Source organism: Eptatretus burgeri, chromosome 6 (assembly GCF_056783735.1).
Source record: "Eptatretus burgeri isolate ZD-2024b chromosome 6, Ebu_testis_v1, whole genome shotgun sequence".
NCBI classification, from domain to species: domain Eukaryota; kingdom Metazoa; phylum Chordata; class Myxini; order Myxiniformes; family Myxinidae; genus Eptatretus; species Eptatretus burgeri.
The window spans coordinates 11,414,664-11,440,609 of record NC_140966.1 but is presented as its reverse complement, the minus strand read 5'-3'; the positions used below and the strand labels follow the sequence as shown (position 1 = coordinate 11,440,609).

Genomic DNA, 25,946 nt, shown 5'->3' with positions numbered 1-25,946 from the left:
CTGAAGGAGTTAAAACTGATTTTGTTTCTCAGTTCATTGCAAGTGCTCACAGGCAGTTGTAACTTCACACCAAGTACAGTTTGATGTAATTGAAGCCCCATGTTTGTGAAACCATTTCCCCCATACATTTTCCCCCTCCCACCCACAGCCCATACAATCAAAATGGATGAGCTCCAAGCAACTGTTTAATGCTGGCTCGCCCCATTACTACCTACTCCTCCTACTAATATGACTACTACTACCACCCCAATCAACTACCTTCTTGGGGAGTGGCCACCACCCAGAGAGCATGTACTCATAGGCTAAGTCATTTACAAACTGGCTGCCCAGGCCTGATATTCGACTGTAGGCGATTTGGGCAGGAATTTGGAATTTGTTTATGGTGGTGGCAATAGCTCACCTTCTTTGTGAAAGACCATAGGATCATTAATGTCCTCCTACTAATGCTGGCAGACAGGAAGCCGAGTTTAATGTCCATCCGAGTGATGCAACGCCCTGTCTGCGAAGCACCAATCAGACACTTTATAATGATATTGAGCATCAAACTCAGGTTAGAAAACTAAAAGGTGATTGTGCTATCTCCACTCTATCCTGTTTGTCCACGTAATGCTGGATAACAAAAACTGCCGTACTCCATGATATAGTGTTATGATGTAAATATGTATGGCATAGCACCACTCCCAGGTGGAGGGGGAGGGTGAAAGGGAGGGTGACTTGACAGTCACATGAAAATGCTCAAATTCTAGGGGAATTAACCTATTCGTAATCCTGGGGCAATTAACCCCTGGGGGAATTAGCCAGTCCGCAATTCTGGTTACGGAGGGGTTCTTTGCTAGCATACGTCATATGCAGATGGTCTTCACTTTACACCTGCAAGAGGGCATCACCACCATCTATCTGAAACTTTCACTCAAGGGTAAAATCAGTTTACACACAACAGGTTTACACTGTGGTTCTCCTTTGACAAAAAACGTGACGTCTCACCTTGGACAGGAGGCTGAGGAGCCAATGGCCATCTTTAACACATAACGAGGGCTTCAGGCTGTGCAGCATGTTTTGTGTGAGCCAGTTGCCCACGTCAGCTGGAGACCATAGCTCCAAGTCTGGGGAACATGAAAAAGACATGAGAAACTGCCAAGACTAGTTACCTTCGCATTCTGCGAAAGGTTATGTTTTGGTCGGCGTGTATTTATTTATTTATTTATTTGTAATCTTGTGATTCGTATAACTCAAAAAGTATTAAACCGAATTGCATGAAATTTGGTGGGATGATTGGTTATTAGCCAGGAAGCATTCGATTAGATTTTGGGATCGTTCGGGTCAAAGGTCAAGGTCACGAAAAGGTCAAAATCGTCTTTTTACGATAACACGGTCAATTTTTATTCAATTTGCATGCAACTAACGCCAAAATGTTAAGAATTCAACGCCTCATCTTGTGATATGCAATATGACACAATGACGCCCATACTCTTGTTACCGGTTAGGGGTCAAAGGTCAGGGGGATCACGACCTTGAAAAATATGCGGTTTTTGTCATAACGCGGTCAATTCTTGTCCGCTTTACATGAACCCAGCACCAAAATGTTCAGAATTTAATGCCCAATCTTTTGACACAATGACGTCATAACACATGTCACCGGTTGGGGTAAAATGTCGGGGGGGGAGGGAGGTCACGCCCTTGAAAAATATGCGGTTTTCGGCATAACTCAGTCAATTCTTATTCGATTTGCATGAAACCAGCATCAAACGAGATTACCTTCTCTTGTTGAAACGTTGTATTCACCGAGCTTGCGAGTGAAGACTCGCCAAAACGACGTGAGTTGATTGTTGTTTAGTCCGTAGCCCCCGAAAGTCGGGGGGGGAGTCATGAGATTATAGATATGTGGTTTGTGTCATAAGACCATTCATATGAAACCAGTTCCCCACACTCATACCAAGAACAAAAAAAGTAGTGGCGGCGAAGGTATGCGCTCTATGAGTGCCCGTTCTAGTTTCTGTAATGAAAGGGTTTTTTTTTTAATTAAAGATGAGTTATTACCTCCACCACCGAAGGTGAAGGTTATGTTTTCACCCCTTTCTGTCAGTTTGTTCCTTGTTTGTTTGTCTGTCTGTCTGTGTGCAGAATATCTCAAAGTTGTGGATGGATCCGGATGAAATTTTTAAAGTGATTTTTCACCATTGAGAGATCGGGCTAAACTCATACATATAGTACGATATCTCAAAAGTTGTGGACGGATTCGGATGAAACTTGGTGGACACGTTGGGTGTGTGACCAACGAATTGATTCAATTTTGGTAAAGATCAGAATCCAGATCTGGAGATGAGGATTATTTATTTCCAAAGTGATTCTTCACCATTGAGAGAAAGGAACAAAAACGATATAGTACTGTCTAGCATGATATTTCAAAAATGTAATGGGCCCGATATGTTCTTGTGGATCAGACATTACATGGCGGAGGTATACGCTCTACAATGTGCTATTCTAGTATTAAATGCTATTACACTTGCACATCACAGACAGGTCAGTGGTCTTTCTGTCTTCTACCGTCTGCTTTTTGGTCTTACATCCTCTGCCCTTTCCATGCTCTTCCCCCCCCCCCCCAACATGTTTCTGCAGGGCGCACGTGATCTGCCAGTAAACCCATTTGGCGAAACTCCCAAACTCAAGACTCACCTCAATTAATTTGTTCCTCTTTTTTTCCCCCAACTGTGGAACAAACTTCCTCAGCCCCTTCAATCTTATTATTCCCTCCAGGGCTTAAGACAGCTCTTTTCCACCATCTCTGGTCACCCCCCCATCCATAACCATGATCTTTTCTACCCACACTAACCCTCCTCTGTTCACCCTAGGTGTCCTCCCTTTGCCCTCATTTCTCCAAGTCTTCCTCCATTTTGTTCCTCAACCCTGCTGTTGGTGTGTCACTCTTTTTCATGCTCTTTTCATTCTATTAGAACCTGATCTGTTCTGTGTTCTAGCTCCTCCATGAGCCTCGACACTGCATGCAAAATTGGGTTGTTTATCATGAAATAATTAATTACCAAGAAAACATTTTACAACCTCTCAGTAGCATGAATGACTTCATACCTTGGCCATCACCTCTTGCAGAACTGAAGCAACAAAGGTTGGATCTCTGTAGGAATGAACCACAGACATTTGGAGGTCAATTTTGTACAACCATCTGACAAGACAATTTATCTCTGACCATCTGTCCCAATAAGCCATCCAAATGCTGCATCTCAGAAAATACAGCACCTACCTTTTCATGTTGTTTCAATGCTTGACCAACAGGATCTGTTACAAGAAGAACAAGATAATCACAATCACAGCTAAAATAATTAAATAAACGAACAAACATTTGTTACACGTGATGACACTGCTGCCTCTGGTCTCGTGAGACATCATTATGCACCGAGTTATCCAGTTCCGTCAAGTCTTTGTGGGCTGGCAGGATGGCCTAAAAGTGTACACTTGCCTCTAAGATGTCTAACCTGGGTTCAAATCTTGATCCAGCTATAAACTGTCATCCCAGTGTTTCACAGGTGGATTTTTTTTTTTTGGTGGACGTTAAAGATCCCATGAACGGTGTCCTTCACGAAGAATAGGTGAATTATCGCCAACACCGTAACCAAATTCCAAATTCCTGCCCTAACCTATAAAGGGCATTGCATCAGCAGCACAGCTGCGTCCTCAACCATTGATACTACCCCACAGCGTTGTGCTGCACACGAAAGTAGTCTGTGGCAGAGTCATGGTGACACGCATCAGATTTCTACAAACATCTCTATCCTCCACTGCTTCCCAAAGCTCTGGCAGAGAAAGCTTGGTTGCAGCCTTTATCCCATCCATTGAGTGCATACAAGGTCTGCCTCCTCCTCTTCCTCTTCTTCCATCAACAATACCCAACACAGTTGACTTCTCCAGCCTTTCGTTTTCTGCACGTATGATGTGTCCAAGGTATGACAGTTATTGTTTTACCATCAGTGCTTCTAATGTACATGGTGGTCCAACTTATTTGAGCACCGATTAGTTTGTTCTTCTTGCAGTCCATGCAATTTTTATCATTTATCTCCAACACTTGGTGGTGTAATGATTAGAACGTCCGCTCAGAGACTGGGAGGTCGGTGGTTGAAATCTTGGCCGAGTCATACCGAATACGTTAAAAATGGCACGTGCAACTTCCTTGCTCGATGGTCGTGATTAAAAGGGTTCAGAGCATGGACAATCCCCATGGATTGTCTTCCATGGGGAGGAGGAAATTCCTTCTTGGGAAATGCCCTGCTGAATGCAGTGAGAAAAGCAGTCATTGTTGTGACGTCACTGGTACCCAGAATACCCTGGGAAGTGACAACACTTCCCCCAAGCTCGGTGGCTGAGTTTGTCTCGTTTATCAGTCTTGCGTTGTGACGCTTACATTCATCTATTTCTGTGCGTGTGTGCGTACGTGCGTGCGTGCCGCAACTCCACTACGAGCCTGAGATCATGCACAGTGTGTGACAAAAAGATGGGACTATTTCGGCATGAAATAATATTGAATAGCAGATTGCATAGCACTTCTCAATCTCCTATTGATTAGAATACAGTCAATCTGTTTTCTGTGTTGCCCATCAGGTGAAGTCCATGTGCACAGTCTACGCATGAGTTGGTTGAACCATATGTTTGCAATTACGGGATCATTCTCCGCACAACTCCAGCATTTGCTCTCCTGGCTCATTTTGGACACAGAGTCTGTGCTTTCCTGAAATCCCTGGTGCTCCTGCTTCTCTAATTTTTGCATTCCAGTCTTCCAGAACTAAAACATCTCTGTTCGGCACCTGTTCTATCAGTTCTTGTAACTTTCCGTAAACTCCTACACATTTTCTTCATCTGCTGGAAAAGTTGGTGCATATATCTGAATGATGGTGGTATGCCCTTTCAACCTCACTGGTATGAAGGTTATGTCCATTGACTTGGTTATATCCCATTACCAACTCTTCCAAATATGGAACACGATGCTAAACTTTGGGAAACTCCCATAAAGTTTCGGTTTGCAGATGTGCAACTACAATAAACAATAGCAATTATATGAGGACTATTCTTGGTTGAACTGCATTTTTTGTTTGAAAACTTTGAAAAGAAAGTGAATTGAACAAATAACCAACTTTTCAAGGACATCTTTAGAATGGGTATGTATACAAACTACGCAGCCATTTCAAGAACTCTCATTTCACATCCTCATCACTTTGAAAGTTGATGCCACTTATATACTCCTTGAGTGATCCGAAGAGGTGTTGACCACATTGTGAGACATCTGGACAAGCAGAATTTCTTCACCCAGCAAAAATTTAACGTTACTGAAATCCAAGTGATGCAACAAACTTACCATCAGATGAAGCATCATTTTCAGCACAGCATTTTTTTAAAACCTGCACAAAAGGAAACAGTTTTTAAGCAAACCCACCTTTTAAAATCAGGAGATCCTCGCAATCTGCGCGGTGACGATATTGTAAAAAGCTGCACTTAAAAGATCAGTTTGAAATAGCGGAGAGGTTAGCGGAGAGTTTCCTAACAGAAACTTTCCTCTCCCAAGACGTGTCTGACTCCCAAGTATCTCTCCCTGGTTACTCCCTCTTACGGTATGACAGACCTGAGCCTCGTCCTGGTGGAGGTGTTGCTCTCTTCATCAAAGACTCTATTCCTCACTCTCCCTGCACTGCTCTCACTCCCCCACACCCCCAGGAATACCTCTGGCTTCGGCTTCCCCTCCACTCCCACCTCATGTTTATATGTGTACTGTACCGTCCACCGAACAGTGATGACTCCATCTACACCTCACTCTCCGAAAACATGGACCATCTTCTATCTTCTCATCCAAACTCTCTCTTCCTCTTATGTGGCGACTTCAATTGTCATCACGCCAGTTGGCTGGGTGTGGGTACCTCTCTCACCTGCCATGGGACATCAGCAAAAGCTTTCTGTGACTCATTGGGACTGACTCAATCGGTCAACTTCCCGACCCGGATCTCAACCAATGGTACTCCATCTCTTCTGGATCTGATTTTGACAAATTTCCCTGACAATATCTGCTGCTCTTCCTTCGCTCCAATTGGTTCTTCTGACCACGTCCTTGTTAAAGTGGACATCTCTCTGGCTGTTATCTGAGAACGACCTCACCGCCGTCGAGTCTGGCATTTCACTCAAGCCGACTGGCAGGGTCTCCGAGCAGCCATCAAACTTACAGACTGGTCTCCTATCACTACTTTCTCAAACATCAACTCATCCTGGGAATTCTTTCAAAGAAACTTGCTCTCCCTCATGCACAGATTTATCCCCTCTCGTGTTCAGTTGTCTTACCCTTCCTCCCGCCCTTGGTTTACTGAAGCTTGTGGCGAGGCAGTTGTCCTGAAACAACTTGCCTTTGCCTCATGGAAAGCAAACCCAACTGAGGGCAATCTCAGTTCTTTCCACAAAGCTCGGAACAAGTGTATATCTACCCTCAGGAGAGCCAGAAAACAACATCTTTCTCATCTCAAGTCTGAACTCTCAAACCTCTCTCCCTCCTCAAAATCCTGGTGGCGTTTAATCAAATCTTTTTCTGGTGTATGTTCCCCCTCCATCCCCTCCCTTACCTCAAATGGCCGCACTGCTGATTCCACACGTGATAAAGCTGAATGTCTAAACTCGGTGTTTGCAGCTAAATCTTGTGTCCCAAACCCCATCACTATCTCTACCCACTTTACCCAGTCGCACCCAACTGTCCCTGGACTCTGTATCCTTTTCTCCTGACAAGGTGGAGAACTTGCTTTCAAACCTCGAGTCAGATTCTGCAACCGGTCCAGACGGCATCAGCCCACGTGTCCTCAAAGCCTGCTCTTCTGCTCTTGCTCACCCTCTCTCTGTTCTATTCACCCTCTCATTTTCCCAAGGTCATCTGCCATCTGCTTGGAAATCTGCTAACATCACTGCCCTGCATAAAAAAGGTGCAAAAACAGATCCCTGTAACTATAGACCAATCAGCCTTCTCCCAATCATCAGCAAGGTTATGGAATCCATCATCGCTTCAGACATGAAATCCTTCCTCTTCTCCAATGGCTTGATTTCCAATCATCAATTTGGTTTCAGACCAGGTCACTCTACCCTAGATATGCTGCTACTGCTCTCCCATCAATGGATGGAGGTCCTCAATGCCAGACAGGAAATCCGAGCCGTATCCCTGGACATATCACGTGCTTTTGACACAGTCTGGCACCCTGCCCTACTCACCAAACTCTCTTCCCATGGTATTCAAGGCCATCTCCACTCATGGCTCGCAGACTTCCTCTCCTGTCGCAGTCAACGTGTGGCCCTAAATGGAGTTCTTTCATCCCCTCTTCCTGTGCAGGCTGGAGTTCCTCAAGGTAGCGTTCTGGGCCCTGTTCTTTTCTGGTTTTCATCAATGATCTCGGACTCTCTGGAAAATCCTCTATTTCTCTTTGCCGATGACTCCACCCTCTGCCGTACCATCTGTCATCCCTCAGACCGGCAAGCAGCAGCTTCTTCGCTCACTGCAGATCTGGATAAAATCACAAACTGGTCCAACACGTGGAACATGTCTTTCAATCCAGACAAATCTCACACTCTCACTATGTCTCTTCGAAAGGACCGTTTACAAAACCCCGCATCCACTTTCTCAACAATCCTCTGGAAGAAGTCTTTTCTTTCAAGCTTCTGGGTCTCACTATCTGCCATGACCTTTCCTGGGAAAGTCACATTTCCAACCTTGCCTCAAAAGCCAGTCGCCGACTGGGAATCCTCCGTCGTGCAAAGTCCTTCCTCGGCCCTCTTGAGCTCCTGACCACTTACAAAGCTTTTGTCCGTAGCCTGATGGAGTACTGCTCTCCCCTCTGGGCTGGTGCTCCTGCCTCCCCACCTTTCTCGACTTCACGCTGTCGAAACCAGGGCTTTTAAGATCATTGGCATCTCCCGCAATGAAGCTGAGTCTTTGGGCCTCTCACTCAATCACCGCAGGTTGGTCGGTGGTCTTTCTGTCTTCTACCGACTCCTCTCCAGCCTTGCCCCCCTGCTCTCTCTGCGATTTGTCCCCACCACATTTCCACAGGGCGCTCAAGGTCCGCCAACAACCCCTTCTGGTAAAACTACCAAAATCACGAATCACTGCTCATCTTCACTCTTTCATTCCTCTTTTTCCCGCCTTTGGAATAAACTTCCTCACTCTATTCTTTCCCATTCTTCCCTCCAGGCTTTCAAAACAGCTGTTCACCACCACCTCTTATCTTCCCCCATCCAAATCCTCGATCTTTTCTACCCCGATAATCCACCCAAGCCCACTTCCTTCAATTCTCCTGCTTTCCTTCCTGAAAGTCCCTTTAATGTCCATCTTCCCCTCGCCATGTTCCCCGTCCCATCCCCATCCCTCTCCCTTCCACATTTCACCTGTGTCTGTTCCCCAATGTTTTGTCCCTTCCACTCCCGCCCCTCTTGTCTCATGCCTCATTGCTGTGAGTTGTGTGTTAGCTCTCATACGAGCCTCGACCAAGGTATACAAAAAAAAAAAAAAAAAAAAAAAAAAAAAAAAAAAAAAGGTGAAAATCACAACTTGGGGCACCTCATGGAACAAAATTATACACAAGGTTCTTTGGATTTTTGCGCATTACTTTGCCAATTCTTACCTTGGAAAAGCAATGCAATAATAGACTTATCAAGTCAAAGTTTTTGGTGGTGCCATTTGTTGTAAGCCGTTCAGTTAAGGCAGATAGATGTAACTGTGATCATTACTTTACTTTATTCCCACTAGGTATGCCATTCATCGCTTCACTGGCATGTTTAATCAAAAAACAACATGTTGTACTTCACAAACATATTGCATATCTATCTGTGAATCTCAAGGTGGATGTAAAAACGAAGTATAAAAAAACAACAACTTAAAAACACTTAAAAAAAAAAAAAAGATATTTTATAATACGTAATTGTGGCTGTGTGTTTTGTCGTTTGTGTGCTCATGTACTCTTCTATTGCTTTAAGAAGCATCACTATATTTCCTTTTCTGTGCTTCTCCCATGTCCTTGTAAAGGGTCCCTGCTGTTGGAAAATAATAAATGTTACAATTGTCACTGCAACATTAAATCTCAAGATCTCACTTCTTCTTCTTCTTCAACCTTATAAACAAGGGCTTTAAAAACAGGCAAGTTTGTGATTATAAAGGAACGAATTGTTGTTCCAAGTAAATGGATTATTACCTTTCCAACGGTACCATTTGTATTATTCTACAACAGCAGAAAGTCTTTAGAATAAAATGGTAGGGATGGAGAAATTCCTTTTATATATAGATGACCATTGATAATAATTCCAGAATCCTTACTATAATTCATGGACTGGTGTTTGATTGTCATGCAGTTCTGGGCCGATAACATCCAGACTTGATACATATGATCAACATGACCCCAAATAATGTATAGGGGTGTTTTTATCTCTGCTGATGGTCTTGGGGTGGGCGGGGGGGCAGGGAGGTGAGGGACACACAAATTATCTATGTGAATTGGCATCTTGTAGTACCACCTCTAGGTGGGGGAGGGTATTACAAGTGTCCACCATTTACAGCACTGTACTCTATTACCATCCCCACGTTTTCCAGTGCAGCAAGGTGTTTTGAATTATAAGCAGGAAGTATATTTTTGCTTCAAGCAGGCAACCTGGGCCATTTCTTTTTTTGCCTATACAGCACTTTCAGTTGCCTATACACCACCCAAATAAATCGGAAGAACATGCTTGGAACAAGATCGCCCGTAGGGGGGGGGGGGGTACTCTGCTAGTATATTCAATTTTACAAAAGTAGGATATCCTTTTTTGTGGCAGAAAAACTGTGGATATTGAGAATGTCATGGACCTAAGCTAGTGCTTGCAACCACGCCCGAGACCAAAACACTAGTTTTGTTGCGAGTGAAATAAAGAGGCGTTACCTGAAGGGTTTTGCTTTCATCTGGGGAAAAATAAAACAGTATTTCAACATTAACATCACAAGCTGAAATTACATATATATATATATATATATATATCATTTAAAAGATTTGTTTAACATTAGAGTGATATTAAATGATTGTTTGACCAAAAAAGGTTTTCATACTGTATGTAACCAGACATGTACAAATGCAAAATATTCTGAGTACAAAAAAATGTGGACAACAACAAAACTTTGGATATTAAACTTTCTCCCAGGCAGAGAAGCACGTGTTGCAGACAACAATACCCATTCCTCATACAAAACTTTCCCAAACGACGTCCCCCAGGGAGACATTCCTTCTCCAGTAGTTAACCTTTTCCTCCACAACATCACAGAACCCCCACCCCATGTGACAATCCTCACCAACGCAGTCAACCTTTCCATAGCAGCACACTTTAACAATACATAACACAATTTCAACACCGACTCACACAGCATAATTAGTCTCAACAGCCCCAACCCTTCCATAGAGTACACTTATGCATTATGGTGCACTTTTTACATCAATATCACAACAAAGCTATAAAACGTCTTTAAATAAAAATGTGCCAGATACGAGAAAGATGCACAAAAGGAACAATGTACTGTCACAGTAACCAGGTATTAGAGGACAGTACAGATGCCTATACAAGTGGTGATTAAAAAGAGAAAAGGCCAAATGATAACATTGACAAAGAAAAGCCTTTTTGTTGCATACCTTTAGCATCCTTGAAAACTTTGATCTGGGGATGAAAAAAATAAAAAATAAAAACAAACAAGTAGTACAAAATTATTTTATATTTTGTTCTGAAAAACTTGAGAAAAGTTATCACTTGATATTAATTTCATTTAATGAATGCAAGAGCGATTATATGATATTTACAATCAGGCATGATGCTAATTAAAGCATTCAGTAGTTCCATTTTTCAGCGTAAAAGCACAAATGAGATTTTCAAAGACTGTATAAGAGAAAAGAGTTGGTCAACTACACGCATCTCCGTTTGACTTCTGAAAGAACAAGTTGCATTATGGTTGGGGTAGAGCACTTAAGCAACAAGGTGATCTCAAAACCAAAAGATTTGATAATTATGGCATACTCATCAAAAGGAAAAATAAAAACACAATCACGATCAGAACTTGCACTTTGATGCATTTCAAAACTACTAAATGATGAAAATCTAAATGAAACATTGAAAGCACCTTCACCTCATTTCAGAGTTTGTAAAACTTACTGAGGAAATTCGTGCCAGGATGGAAATGAGGAAGGATATGTGGAACTCCCAACCATCAGCTTCCAACCAGTCGCTGTGGCTCTCCTTCTTTAGGAGATCAATCAGACGACCAATGCCAGCTGGAAGGAAAGAGTAAAACATGTCGCTTTGAGTGGCCATCAAAGACAGGAAGCAAACGAACAGGAATTTGAAAGCATCCCAAAATGCAATGCCTGTCCACATCCGCTTTGTACTCAAACTAAACTTGACGAAAACAACAGCTAAAAAAATTAAAATAAGTGTGCATTTTATCCATTTGTGTTCTCCATATTATCATAAGGGTTTTTTGAAGTTTGATCAAGGTTTGATTTTGATCAATCAAGGTTTGTTGAAGTTTGATGGCAAAAGCTCAGATGGTAAAAAAAAAAAAAAAGTTATGGCCTGGACAGATACAATGAAGCTCAATGGTAAATAAATAAAGAAACATAGATGTGATTAAAAAATAAAAATAAAAAGACCGGTCATCTCATGCTATCATTATTGTTATTGTTATGTACCATTATCCCTATCATTATCACTTTGTGGTTACCAAAGAAGCCCTGAACACTTTGATCATTTTTCCTGCTGAGAAATAAACAGTTTACAGGGAGGAGCCTCCAAACAATCGGCTTTTCCCCCAGCAATCACATTCCCGGAACTCGTCTTCAAAGTGGAAAAACAAACAAACAAACAAATGAAAAATGGCCCATAGGGCCAGGACTTGACGAAATTCATGTGATCATGACTACCATGAAAAACCTTAGATAGCACTTACCATGTTAAATTAAAATACCTGTCATCTCCGTAATCCGTAACGGATGTGACCAATTTTTAATCCAGTCAAAGATACTCCCCTCCTTCGTCCGTGTTTCAAATTTGAAAGGAATCCGTTAAGATTTGGCGGAGACATGAATTTTTGAAAATCGGCCCATGCTAAAAGATACGGATTTTCGCGATTTTCAGGAATTTTTCCTGACTTTGACATGCCAAAAGTTATAGGGTTCTATTCTGGTGGCCAATAAGTCCATTGGTGAAGTTCCATGACATTCCGACTCGAAATGCGACCTGTAGAGCGAGACGTACACACAAACAAACAAACAAAACAAAACAAACCAACGTACTTGACAAAATCGTAGATTTCGTCAAGTAAAAAAAACACCCACGGTCTCGTGCTTTAAGTGCTGTGGCTGGAATAATGAGGGCTATTGATATTTACCATGACTTTGCCCTTTCAAATTTTGACACAATTGTTAAATATTTTCTCCATATTCTCATAATTAAACGTTTGTTGGAAATTTCATGGCAAAACCTCAAATGGTAAAAAGTTATGGCATGGACGCACGTGCAAAAAGACCACACACACACACACACACACACACACACACACACACACACACACACACACACACACACACACACACACACACACACACACACACACACACACACACACACACACACACACACACACACACACACACACAATTATGGATAGGATTATAAAATTTGCATGGAGCGGTTTCAGAGATGGAGGTCCAAAGTTTTTCCTTTTTTCCCAACATAGCTGCCACAGCACGTTCCCTATGATGTCATAATAAACATAAAAACATTCTACTTGAGTCGTCGCACCTATGGTAAAAATTTTGTCTAAATCTGACAAGCGGTTGCAGAAAAAGAGAAAATTAGCATGAACAAACTGTACGGAGGGACGGACGGACAACCCAAAAACATAATGCCATCGGTGACTGTCACTGGAAGTATAAAAAATAAAAAAATAAAAAATAAAATTGTATAACAGCGCAATGTCACCGCGCTGTAATAATAAAATAAAGTTGGACAGGTTGGCCGTAGACAAAGAAAGCTCATTGGAATGGCTATGAAGAGGTCAGCTCAACTGGGATGGAGAAAGAATCATAATAAATGCCCAAGACCAAGGGCACTACACAAATGGCTTTAAGAAGATGGCAGGACTGAGTCAATTGGACAAGTGTAGGTTCTGCAATACAGAAACAGAGTCCGAGCCACCTCATATCGGGATGTAAAAACTCATGTCAGAACAACTGTACACACAAAGGCACAAGGCATGTCGAGTAATGCACTGGTACATCTGCAAAAAAAGTCTCAATATCCTAGTTCCAGAAAACTCATGGAAATATGAACCAAAAAGTGATAATTGCAAACAAGGAAATAACGCTCACATAGAACCTGATGATCCAATTGAGCGTGAACAAAGAAAACAAAGCATTGTGATTGGATATAGTACTGAGGTACAAAAAAAGGAAAGAAGGCATTGCTAAATGAGGTGTCAGTACCCAGCGATTTTAGCCTGAACAATGCAGACATAAATAAAATGACCAAATACCAAGACCTCAAAAATGAAGTGAAAAGATCTGGAAGTTAAATAATGCCTAAATTGTACCAGTGATCATTAGAGCACCAGGAATGACAAACAAGAACCTCAGAGAGATCTTAAAAGCCATCCCTGGGAATATTAATATCAGGTGGTGCAGAGCTGACCGACACATTTCAGACTGCTCTCCTGTCTGAGGGGTGGGGTTTCAGGGTGGGGGTGGGGGTGGGGCTACATGCCAAGCATGAGAGGATTTGATACCATTTAAAAAAAAAAAATTCAGGCAGGCCACCTTCATGATGTTATCCACCAAAAATAATCAAATTGCAAGCTTTGAACATAAACCTCGTGTGTTTCATTTCATCCCTCTCTTGCTGTTGAAAAAAAAAAAAATCGCATATTCAAATGTGTCAATCGGCTCTGCATCACCTTGTACAAAGAAACTGAAGTTGGAGGCTCGGTGACGATTCTCAAAAGAGCCATCGGAACAAAACTTTGAGAACAAGAAAATATCACAGGTTGGTCCATGAATCGTGATCCTTTACTGAAATGGAGGTGGAGACTTCGAGGCCTGGAAAGACTCCGTTCCACCTTTTGAAACCCACACGTGGTGATAACAACCGACACACACACACACACACACACACACACACACACACACACACACACACACACACACACACACACACACACACACACACACACACACACACACACACCAAAACACCATCTCTCGATGTGTGGGGGAGGAAGGGCCCATACATTTATAAGCACATGCAAAAGTTAAGGGATTTTCATCCCATACCCTCTTTACTGCATGCCCCATACATGCCCCGTCATTTACTCCTATTGTTCCAATATTTATTTATTTCTTGCTCTTCATTCCCCCAACTTAGTACCTCACCTTCCCATGGATTTAATAAATAAGATTCATCGGTTGTCTGTCTGTCTGTCTGTGTTTTTTGCAAGGACCGCTGGACCGACAAACAGCAAATTTGGCACGAGCCCAAGTCCGATCCAGGGGTTGTCCTAAAGGTAGTTTCATCCACCACCTGAGCCTTTAAAGATCACTTTTCTGGCTTTTTCATTTGTATGCAATCTCATTGGTTAACACATATCACTTAACATATAACACGGCCAAAGGCCAGTACACCCAACTAGTCAAACTGTGTCTTCCACCCATTGGATCACTGCACAGCTGGCCTGACTCCACACACAATTGGAACCTAACTAAATAAATAATACGTTCACCATTTTCGTGTTGCGGTAAGCCAAAGCTATCTGCTACATTAAGTGGTGTACAGTACATTCCTATTCAGAATCGCCACGCCATGCCCATCTCTTGAAGATGTACATCTAATAAATAAGATTCTTTGGATCTGTATGTCTGTCTGTCTGTCTGCTCACGTTTTTTTGCAAGGACCGCTGGACCGACAACCACCAAATTTGGCACACAAACCAAGTCCAACCCAGGGATTGTAATCAGGGTATTTTCATCCACAATCTCAGCCTTGAAAGATCCCCGAAGACCCTTGAGCCCCCCCCCCCTCATAAATGCTTTTTACATGCTTCAGAGATTATATTACATGCTTGAGAGAAGACCATTAAGATCCCGAAGTTTCCAAAGACCCATAATACGCTCAAGACCATTGAATTCCCGAAACACCATTAAGACCATTTAAAGCCCAAATACCCCCAAAGACTGTTAAGATCCCAAAGACACTTTAAGACCCTGAAGATCCTTAAAACCCTGAAGACCCTTCAATAACCTTTAGTCTTTCGAAGACTCTCAAGAACCCAAAAACACTTTAGACCCCAAAGACCCTCAAGACCCTTTAGAGCTGGGACACCTTGAAGACCCTCAATACCTAAAATACCCTTGAGACCCTAAAAAATAAACCCAAACCAGCATCGCTTCACCTCGCTATCTAATAAATAAGATTCATCAGATGTCTGTATATTTGTCTGTCTGCCTGTCCGTTTGCATTTTTTGCAAAGACCGCTGGGCCAACGACCACCAAATTTGGCACAGACCAAGTCCGACCTGGGGGTTGTCCTAAATGTATTTTCATCCACAACCTCAGCCTTTAAAGCACCTGAAGAACCACCATAAAACCCTTTTTTTACATGCTTGGGAGATAAGACCCCTAAAGACCCCAAAGACCAAAGACCCTTAAGACCATTGAATTCCCCGAGCACAATTAAGACGCTTTAAAACCCTGAATACCTCAAAGACCTTTTGGACCCCAAAGACACTTTAAGACCCTTAAGTCTTTTGAAGACCTTTAAGACCCATGAGAGCCAGAAGACCTCAAAGACCCTTAAGAACTGCAAGACCTCTAAGACCTCCAAGACCCTTAAGAACTGCAAGACATCCAAGATCCTTGATGACCTTTAAGAACCATAAGACCCCTTTACCCACTGGTGTTCCCAAAATACCCCTTTACCCACTAGTGTTCCCAAAAGACCCCTTTACCCACTGGTGTTCCCTAAAGACCCCTTTACCCACTGGTGTTCCCTAAAGACCCCTTTACCCACTGGTGTTCCCGAAAGACCACTTTACCCACTGGTGTTCCCCAAAGACCCCTTTACCCACTGGTGTTCCCTTATAACCCCTTTACCCACTGGTGTTCTGGCTCTCCTGCTTCCTACGCAGTTCCCCACTCCCACCCAGTCGGTTCTCTTGCCCCCAATCTGCCTGCCCCATTCTTAACCCTGCCGGCTCTCCTGCTTCTCCCACTTCTCAGTTACCCACCCAGGCAACGCCAGGTAACCCTACTAGCATGTAATAAAAAACACGTATGTTTGTGGGCAACCAGGTGTACCTGAGGCCAGTTGAACTTTGTTCCAAACTATGTCCTGAGGGACAGAGAGAATGGCACAGGTGGCAAGAATGCTGCAAGGTATATCACTGAGGCCTGATGCGACAATAAGAGTACCAGGCTTGATTGATGGAGGAGGAAGTGTGCAAAGCAAGGCAAGAGCACAACGTACCACAGGGCGTACATCCTTTAAAACAAACACAAAAACATGCAGCACAGTCATTCCAAATTAGAATAAATTTCACCAACTAATAAAGCTCAATCAAATATGCATCTGCTTGAAAGATATATCTTACAGTTGGAAGAGAAGGTTCATCGACAACACGAGATAAATATACCAAAATTTAAGATACAAAAGAAAAAGGGCCATAAAACATACTGCGCGGATTTTCTGCCCATGATTCATCTGGTACTGGACAAGCATGGTGAGGAACTCGAACCACACTCGTGGTGAACTGCACTCTGCACAACAATACACAATCAAGTTAAACAAATAAGAAAACGACAAATCTGGTCAGATGATGCTGGCCAATATATAAGAAGGAAAAAACAATAACTTTGAAGGAAACGAAAAAAGGTTTTGCAACAAGAATGAGCACTTCTGATCACCTTCCCCATTTACATTTATTTGTAGCTCTTCAGATTACAAAACTTGACTGATAGATATTCCATGGTCTGGCTTTATTCCTCTCCATATGCCATATTGCTGCCACCATGAGCAATTATATACACACTCAACATGAGTTCACGACTTTTTTTTTTGCATACAGAGACAAGGTTTGTGGAAGAACAAAGCACAGAGAGGTCAAACGGTGAAAGATAAGAAAGGAGACAGAAGAAGACAGAGAGACCACCAACCTGTCTGTGATGGGAAAGTGATAAGGCACATACAATCAGCTTCATCACAGGAGATTCCAATGATTTTGAAGGCCTTAGTTTCCATGGCGTCAAGCTTAGCTAGGTGAGGGCAGAGCAATACTCCATAAAGCTGCAGGTGAAGGCCTTCGAGGTGGATAAGAGTTCAGATGTGCCAAGGAAGGAATGCATGATAAAGGATGCGCAGTCAACGACTGGCTTTGGAGGCCAATTTTGAAATGTGGTTTGCCCATTTGTCGAGAGAGAGAGAGAGAGAGAGAGAGAGAGAGAGAGAGAGAGAGAGAGAGAGAGAGAGAGAGAGAGAGAGAGAGAGAGAGAGAGAGAGAGAGAGAGAGAGAGCGATTGTGAGTGAGTGAGTGAGAAAGAGAGTGTGAGAGTGAGTGTGAGAGAGTGCGAGTGTGAGATTTCTCAAGATTGAAAGACATATTCCAAGTATTTGACCAGTTTGTGATTTTGTCAAGATCTGAAGAGAGGGAAGAGGCTACAGCCTGTCTAGCGTGCAAAGGGTGGAGTCATCAGCAAATAGATAAAGGGGATTTTTCAGAGAGTCAGAGAGATCATTGATGAAGTTTAGAATCGGACTGTGCCCAGAATACTGCCTTGGGGATTCCAGCCTTAACAGGGTGAGGAGATGAAAAGATTTTGTTGACACATTGGCTTAGAGTGTGGAGGAAGTCAAAAACACAAGTGTGGAGTTGGCCTTGGATACCAGAGGTAGAAAGTTTGGAGAGCAAGGGCAGATGCCAGAGTACATCAAAAGCTCGAGATATGTCTGAAGAGACAGCTCGAAACTCATGTCTGACATTGAGGGCCTCCATCTATTGTTGGGGGGTAACGAAGCAGCATGTCCAAGTTTGAGATGAAGTCGGAGAAAATAAATTATTTTATGTCATCTGCGATGATGGATTCCATGGCCTTGCTGATGACTGACTGAAAGCAAACTAATAGGTCTTTAGTTAAGTGGATTCGCTTTTACACCTTTTTATGTAATGCAGTGATGTTGGTCAATTTCCAAGCAGATAGATGACCTAGGGCAAATAATGTGCAGAGCAGAAAGAGGATGTGCAAAAGCAGCAGAACAGGTTTTTAGGACATGTATGCTGATGCGGTCTCGTCCCGTTGCAGAATCAGAGTCGAGGGTTGCCAGAAACTTCTCAGGTGCAAAAGGAAACTAGGAGCAGTTGGGTGTGACTGGGTAGGATGAGTACAGAGAGCGAGGTGTTGGGGACACAGGAGTGCACTTTACAGGAATGTTTATGTTCGCAGGTGTGTGGATGCTAACCTCGCAGCAAATTTGTAAAGGTCACCTATTACATGTTACCTTTTGTCAAGGTGCATAGCATACAGGTACTACGCCATCCGTGGAGCATCTAAGTGCAATGAGCCACGGTAAACCCAGAGAATGGAGTACCACAAAACCAGGGTATATAGGCATGAATCAATGAGGGAAGTTTGCTGCGGTCCAGCTTATCTGTATGGTGAAATGCTTGGCACAAATACATTAACTATACCTGCTCATTTTCATTCAAATGTAGCCATTCAGATAGCTCCCATTTGCAAATCGCCGGGTTGGCTCACACCTCTCTTTCAATCTTCTGCATCGAGCTGTGGGCTCCCATGTGTTTAGTGGACTACTCTGTGGCTTCACTAGCATTTACAACTGCAATTATATATCATCAATTGCTAACCAAATGGGCCTAGCTAATGCTACTAGGTGTTTCAACTGCCGAGGAAAGCCACTGAATCTGTGAGACAGAGCGGATGCTGCTTAATCACGAATAAACATATTTGTGGGACTTGGTGCTGCTGCTATACGATTTGCCCATGTGTGACAGGGTTTAATGGTTGCTTCTCCTTCAAAGAGGTAAAGAGGCCAATGATGGGAGAGAAGGTGGCAATTCACCCATTAATTTTTTCATTGTAATTTCTGTTTCTGGCTCTCCATGCCAACATCATTGTGTCACTCAAAGCAGGGGAAACCGTAGCTGATATGACGCTCTGACTTGATAAGTTTACCATCTTCAAAGACCTTCCAATCCCTGCACCGAAACTCTGAAGTAGTTTCACCATGCACAATCGATTTAATGTCTTGTATATGGCACTTTTAATTTTGAACAGAATATCGAAGCACTTGAAAAATAAAGGGCAAGAAAAAGATAATAAAAGAATCAAGAAAAAGTATCTCTAAAAAGATGAAATTTAAGAGAAAGATAAAAACTAATTGATGAGGTTGCATGGATTTTAAAAGGCAATGGGCTCCATAATTGAGGAGCATATATACAAAATGCTCAATCACCAGAAGTTTTCATCCTAACTCAAGGAATTACCAGGATAAGCCTATGGTTACGATGCATAATATGGAAGTGTTGAGTCGATCGTAACATCGAGACTTTAAACCATGGAAGCAGAGATTTGGTGCTAAATATTTTTTAAGAAGTAATTGAGAGCCAATGATCAGCATGTCAGTCTTTGCAGCACTGAGTTTGAGAAAGTTTCATTCATGTACATACATGTTTGAATTGCAGAGAGACTGGAATTCAGAGTTGTGGAAGAGAGCACATCGTTAAGTTCAATGGACAATTACACAGGGTGGCTATAAAGTCTGGAAACCTAGATAATAATAGGTCATTCGGTTACAGTTTGAAGATATCCTTGACGAAAGACAAACGTGTTGAGGTGATACTGCTGAGTGGAAGCAAGGGCTGGACCCCCTTGATTACTTCTTCTGGGGTATGCTGAAAGCACAGGTTTATTCAGTGAAAAATCAGACACGAATCATCTGAGGCAACACATCACGGATGCATGTGCAGGGATTGATGTGCAGGGAAGCTCACAGCACAGTGCAGGGATTGATGGGAATGCTGAATGAATGCACCGTGTCCATTGCAATTTTGCATAGCGCATTGAACTGTGCATTTCTCATGAGGGACAACACATTGAACATGTCATGCAATGTAATGTCAATAAACCATTTATAATGTATATTCGCCCATGTTTCCAAATTTTATGGCCACCCTGAATACAGGAATCAACAGCATAACAATGAAAGCTGATATAAACATCCATAAAATTGTTCCAAGTGGATGCAAGTGGAACAAATTACCCCAGTGTGGGGGTGACGGTCATCTCTATAATGTTTTTTACTATCATAATTGATGAACCGTTGCCAGATATCTCCTAAAATGACAGACTAGATAGGTTTTGAAAATGGCAACTTCCACGACTTTCGTGACCTCGTGACCTTGACCCTGACCTCGAATCCGGGAAAAAATATGTCGTTGGGTATCACTCATCGACCTCTACCCACATATCAAATTTCATCAAGATCGGAAGTAAAAAGTTTTCTTTGTACCGGGAGGCGTTTTTGACCATCTTCCAGGTTACGTGGCGGCCAAACGGGACGGAAATTCAAAAATCTGTCTGGTTAGATACAAGATAATATTTTTTACTATCATAATCAATAAACAGTTGCCGAATATCTTGTAGAATGGCAGACTAAATAGGTTTTGAAAATGGCGATTTTTATAACTTACGTGACCTCGTGACCTTGACCCTGACCTTGAACCCGGACAAAAGTTATATCGTTGTGCAACACTCATCGACCTCTACCCACATACTAAGTTTCATCAAGATCGGAAAGAAAAATTGTTGACGGACGTACAGACGGACGGACATTTGGTCCGGCTTCATTAGGTCATCTCGGTAGAGATGCCCTAGTAAAGGAAAACAAGAGTGGACTAAGAGACCCCTTAAGAACAAGGACAGAATAGTGAAATTTCCCTGATGAATAGCCAGCTATGTTGTGTCTGTTCGAGGGAACAAAGTACAACATTGGTATCATATTATTGAAAATATATATATATATATATATATATATATATATATATATATATATATATATATATATATATATATACACATCTATATATCGCCAAATTTGTGTCTGTGGGTCATCAAATTTGTGTGTGTCAAAAGGGTCACCCATTCTACAGGTCATAAGGGTCACCCATTCCATATCTTCCCCTCTCTCCCCCAGCATCACAAGCACTGCCCATTAGCCAGGCCATGCGTTTCCCTCCAGCTGCCTAGAAATTGCCACCATCTTTTTTCACTCTGCATAGCTCTGATTGTTCATAGACCCATGATGTACATTTGAAGACTGAATGTGTCTGCCATCATCAAATGAAGGAACCATTTTGAGGAAACAAAGGCACATTTTGATTACAACTCAAATGAGGCAATGCATGTTTTGTTCGCAGTGATGGCTGCAGCATTCCAATATAGACCGCCTCAATGAAGGAATGTTCTCACAATGCAGAAGAAAGAAAATACAAAAAACCCTCAAATATTGCGGGTTCTCATATCACGGGTTTCGTATCACGGGTTTCGACCAATTGCGGGCAACTTATTGTGCTCCGATTTCATTATCAAGCGATTTCATTTTGACTAAATGCGGTTTTTGAGTTGAGATAAGTCATCATTTGCACCCCGTGCGTGTACGATTATCTCCCATTATGAGCCTTGTGTCGTTTCTCACGCACCATTTTTAATGAGCCCAAACACACAGCGATGGACAAAGTTAGTTGTGCCAAAAGGTAGAGAAAGGTTATGACGGGCAAAAAGATCGAGTTGTAAGATCGGTTGGCTCGGGGTGAAAATGCGGCATCTGTGGGCCGTCATTACGGGGTCAATGATTGTAAGTTAAACCTTCCCCATTGTTCTCTTCCTCATTCCTAAACCTTCAATTTTCCAACTCTGTATTCAAACCTTATTCCTAAACCCTTATTTTCTAAACTCATACTTGAACCACCATTGTCAAACACCCATTCTCAACAGCAGATGATGAAACTAATCGAGGCAAAGGGATTTATACCGGAGCAGGTTTTTAACGCAGACGAGACGGCCAGGATTATTCTGGAAGGGAATGCTCTGAAGATCTGCTCCGCATCAAGGTAAGGTGGTTAAAGATCATCTTACCCTTCTCTTATGTGGCAATACTGCAGGAGACTGTCGTAAAGCTAATCCTGCGCTTTCGCTCATTGAATCCCTTTCCCCGCTCGTCATTGCACCCTCGTCTTCCCGAGCTAAGTCTTGTGTTTTCCATTTTCGGTAGAGTGCAGTACAAGTACGTAATGCTCTTTCCCTCACCCACCTCGCTGTTTTGTAATAAATTTAAATGGTAAAATTAGTTTTTGTTTAATTTACACCATATTTACATGTTTATTTCAACGTTAACATGCATATATATGTATATGTATATATGCATATATATACATACATATATATATACATATATATATATATATATATATATATATATATATATATACATATATATATATATATATATATATATATATATATATACACACAGGGTGTCCCAAAAAAATGTACTCGCATTTTGGCTCCTCATAACTCATTGAATTTTTCATCTCTTTTCGGATCAAATTGACCCTAATAATGGCAGAAGTAGGACTAGGTTTTGAAGAAAGAAAATTTATCATAAAGTGCTCCTGGAAGCACGAAAACATCATGGAAGTGCAAAGACAATTTAGAAGACATTTTCACAAAGATCCACCAACGCGACACACCATTGCTCGCATCCGAGATAAGTTTGAAACAGATGGAACTGTGCATGACGTCCATAAGGAGCGTTCAGGAAGACCACGGTCATCAACCACCCCCGCAAAGGAAAATCAATTGCTGGAAACCCTCCACCGATCCCCACGGAAATATGTACGATAAATGGCTCGTGAGACAGGAATCCCAAAATCAAGCGCCCATCGCATTTTGAAGCGAATTATTTGGAAAAGTTACATTACAAAATTAATCCACGCTCTAAATGAAGACGATCCTGACCGGAAAGCTGAATTTTGTGAGTGGTACCTGGGCAAATGCGAAGAAGATGCAGCATTTCCATTCAAAATTGTTTGGAGCGATGAGGCCAGCTTCAAGTTAAATGGCTCAATTAACAGACAATTGCACGTACTGGGCTCCTGAAAACGCACATGTTACAATGGAACACCATTTAAACTTACCAGGGGTACTGTGTGGTGTGGGATATCAGCATTGGGCATCCTAGGGCCATTCTTTTTTGATCAAACTGTCACTGGGGATGTTTACTTAAACTTGCTGCAGGAATCCGTCGGTCCACGTGTCAAAGAGTTATTTGGTGACGAAGAGATTTATTTTCAGCAAGCTGGAGCACCTCCCCACTACCACCGTGATGTAAGGGCCTATCTCGAAGCAACTTTTCCGAACAGATGGATTGGGCGAAGAGGTAGTGTTGAATTCCCTGCGCGTTCCCCAGACCTCACTCCAATGGACTTCTTTTTATGGGGATATCTCAAAGATAAGGTTTCCGGCTCAAAACCAGCAACAATCGATGGGTTGAAAGAGGAAATTGAAAGACAATGTCGCAGTTCCAAATGAAATGATTCGTTACGCTGTTGAATCCATTGGTCCGCGTTATCGGCTGTGTTTGGAACGTGATGGTTGTCAGTTTGAACATTTGTAAACATGCATTTATCCATTTAACCATTAATCTTGTTTCTAAGTGAATAAACAACGCATTTATTATCATTTAAAGAGTGAGTACATTTTTTTGGGACACCCTGTATATATATATATATATATATATATATATATATATATATATATATATATATATATATATATATATATGTGCATGTTAACGTTGAAATATAAATATATTTCAATTGTGATGTGTTTATTTATGGCTGCCATCCACCTTCCTTGATATTTTCCTCGAAGCCCAGGAACCAAAATCCCCTCTTCCCATTGGCCCTTGGTTTCCATGATCGTGGTTTTAACTATCGTGGCATTTTCCAAAAACCTAACAAACACGATACATGAGGGTTTACTGTTGTGGTCATTAATTTAAAAAGAAAACTTTTGGCTGTCGCCTGACTTTTCAGGGCTTATAAACAAACTGATGGACATGAAATTCACACATTATGTGAAGTAAATAGACATTAGATGCGATAAAAATCAGCTTGTTCGTGAAATGTCTGCGTCTGTAATTAATTATTTGGGAGGCCACCGGGGAATTTCCCAAGAGATATTTATGATATACATGTGCACTTTAAAGAAGTTATGCACACACTTTAAAGTTATATGAAATGTTCACATCGACTTTCGCACACTCAACAGCACCTCTGAGTTTATATACATTATAAAAACAATGCGTTGAAAACTGAACAAAGTACATTTTCATTACAACAAAAACACTCATGATTAATGTTTGAAGTCTTTAATTTAATATAAAAATATATATTTAAAAACTATCCTTTTGATGGCGTTTTGTGTATACTATGCTGTCAAGATGTCTAGGGGTTTGTTTTCTTACCAAGAAGCTAGCTTGCGCTTGCCAAGTCAGCTGTTCTTTATCAATGGTTTTGAATGGAGTGCTTGCTTGAGTGCTTAAGCCATTTAGCAAGCACGCTCCAAAAAACTTGGTAACGGGTGTGTTCCTTTACCAATATAAACTTTAAACATCAGATTAATTCCGGCCACCACAGTAAGCCTTTTAATGGGGTTGAACTTTGATTGTGTTGCTGTTAGGCCTCACCAGTATCTAAGCCCAGAGCTGTAAAGTTGAGCACAAGGCTGAAGCATGCCCGGATCAGGCGAATGTTTGTGTTTCGGAGCTCTGGAAGGCTTATGTTCAAGGGCAGGATCTTGAACACCAGATCTGTGGTACAACAATGAAAATCCTTGGTCAAGATGGACCTTCACCTTATCAAGCTTGAGGTTTCTGTTTACAGCTAGTTTTATAATCACACAACATCCATATATATCAAAGCTTCATCTGAATAAATGTATTTGAAGTGCAAAGAAAATACAAATAATCAATTTAAAACTTAAAGAAGAAGGAGAGGAAATTTTGATTCACCCTCTGTATTCTAATTACATCACATTGTCCAATAATATAGAAATAAATTTATCCATTTACATGCTATTAACTACATGCACCAATTATGGCTTAACTTAAACTTACCATCCATGTTGAATACTATTTATTGACATGGTCGAGCGTTGCATCATATATATATATATATATATATATATATATATATATATATATATATATATATATATATATATATATATATATATATATATATATTGTTGTGGTTACCAAATTCGCAAACCACCACTCAGGTCCCTTAGGTGAGATATCTCGGTAAGTATATGTGTAGTTAGGCCCAAACCCGTTGTCTAGTGGGAATACATGTCATTTATGCGTGCTGCGACTCTTCAGGATAGCCGTTTTTCTTTTACTATCTTTATTTTGGACCAACCGCCATTGTTACCACCACCAACCACAACATCAACCACCCACCGCGGCGCCGCTTCACGTCACACCTCGCAACCGTCGCATCGCCACCGTTCTTGCGCCGCTTGTGGGTACCGGTGTTGGACTCGTGCAGGGCGCGCGCCGAACAGCGTGTACAAAACCACGGATTTTCCACTTCAAAAAACGGATCAAAAAGGACACACGCCCACTTTTGTTCCGTCCAATCGGTGAGCGAGGGGCGATTTGGCCCCGCCTCCAGGGCATTGGAGGGCGATCGCTATATGCAAATTTATGGATCAAAAAGCATTCACGCCCACTTTTTCTCGGGCCAATGGGGAGCGAGGTGAAAGGTCGAAGGCAGGGGGTCAAAGATGAG

General features: G+C 41.9%; 1 protein-coding gene across 3 annotated transcripts in view; it reads right to left on the bottom strand.

Annotated features, from left to right (window-relative positions):
* Positions 1–25,946, bottom strand: part of LOC147024250 (uncharacterized) — a 90,943-nt gene that overhangs the window by 2,825 nt on the left and 62,172 nt on the right. For all 3 annotated transcript variants that reach the window (XM_085883988.1, XM_085883989.1, XM_085883990.1), the window contains 10 exons: positions 24,842–24,964; positions 16,754–16,836; positions 16,378–16,561; positions 11,185–11,303; positions 10,671–10,695; positions 9,933–9,952; positions 5,360–5,402; positions 3,257–3,291; positions 3,085–3,130; positions 985–1,103 (listed from right to left, as the gene is read on the bottom strand). In XM_085883988.1, the coding sequence (XP_085740114.1) occupies positions 985–1,103; positions 3,085–3,130; positions 3,257–3,291; positions 5,360–5,402; positions 9,933–9,952; positions 10,671–10,695; positions 11,185–11,303; positions 16,378–16,561; positions 16,754–16,836; positions 24,842–24,964 (797 nt within the window). The remainder of the gene's footprint in view (positions 1–984; positions 1,104–3,084; positions 3,131–3,256; positions 3,292–5,359; positions 5,403–9,932; positions 9,953–10,670; positions 10,696–11,184; positions 11,304–16,377; positions 16,562–16,753; positions 16,837–24,841; positions 24,965–25,946) is intronic.